This window comes from Morone saxatilis, unplaced genomic scaffold (genome assembly GCF_004916995.1).
Source record: "Morone saxatilis isolate NCDOM2014 unplaced genomic scaffold, NCSU_SB_2.0 Contig23, whole genome shotgun sequence".
Classification (NCBI taxonomy): Eukaryota; Metazoa; Chordata; class Actinopteri; family Moronidae; genus Morone; species Morone saxatilis.
The window spans coordinates 10,259,577-10,259,974 of NW_023339796.1; the positions used below are offsets into that span (position 1 = coordinate 10,259,577).

Below are 398 nucleotides of genomic sequence, written 5' to 3' on the forward strand. Positions count from 1 at the left end.
TTTTTTTTTAATAAAGGGATTTATTGTCTTACATCAAATTAAAATGCGACGTTGCACTGATTTACCTGTAGGCGCGCTCTCCTCGCACTGTATTTTTCCTGTAAGGAATGATGTTGGATCCGTTGTCCGGGACGATGTCGTTGTTATTCTCTCCATTTGGGGAAAGGGCTTGGGTGGGACCGGGCATTTGGGTCTCTAAAATGTTGAACAGATAAGTCTGTTCTCTCTCTGGCCGGGTGGGAAAAAAAAAAAACAACAGGAACGATGCAAATGCTTAAAGAAAGTGTCGCACCTCCGGGTCTCTTCCCTTCTGTCTGCTTATTCTTCACAAATCTCTGCCCTAATGACGTTGCTGCACCCTGTACCACGTGACTGATGGGGTTGGCTGCCTGTTTCTT

General features: G+C 45.2%; 1 protein-coding gene across 5 annotated transcripts in view; it reads right to left on the reverse strand.

Annotated features, from left to right (window-relative positions):
* mapre2 (microtubule-associated protein, RP/EB family, member 2) overlaps window positions 1-398 on the reverse strand; it is a 13,813-nt gene that overhangs the window by 7,140 nt on the left and 6,275 nt on the right. For 2 of the 5 annotated variants that reach the window (XM_035670586.1, XM_035670585.1), the window contains exon 2: window positions 66-195. The exons of 2 other annotated variants lie outside the window; for them this stretch is intronic. In XM_035670586.1, coding sequence (XP_035526479.1) covers window positions 66-187 — 122 coding nt within the window. In that variant the 5' untranslated portion in view covers window positions 188-195. Of the gene's footprint in view, window positions 1-65; window positions 229-398 lie in introns of all 5 variants that reach the window. One more of the 5 variants, XM_035670584.1, reaches the window with a different exon arrangement.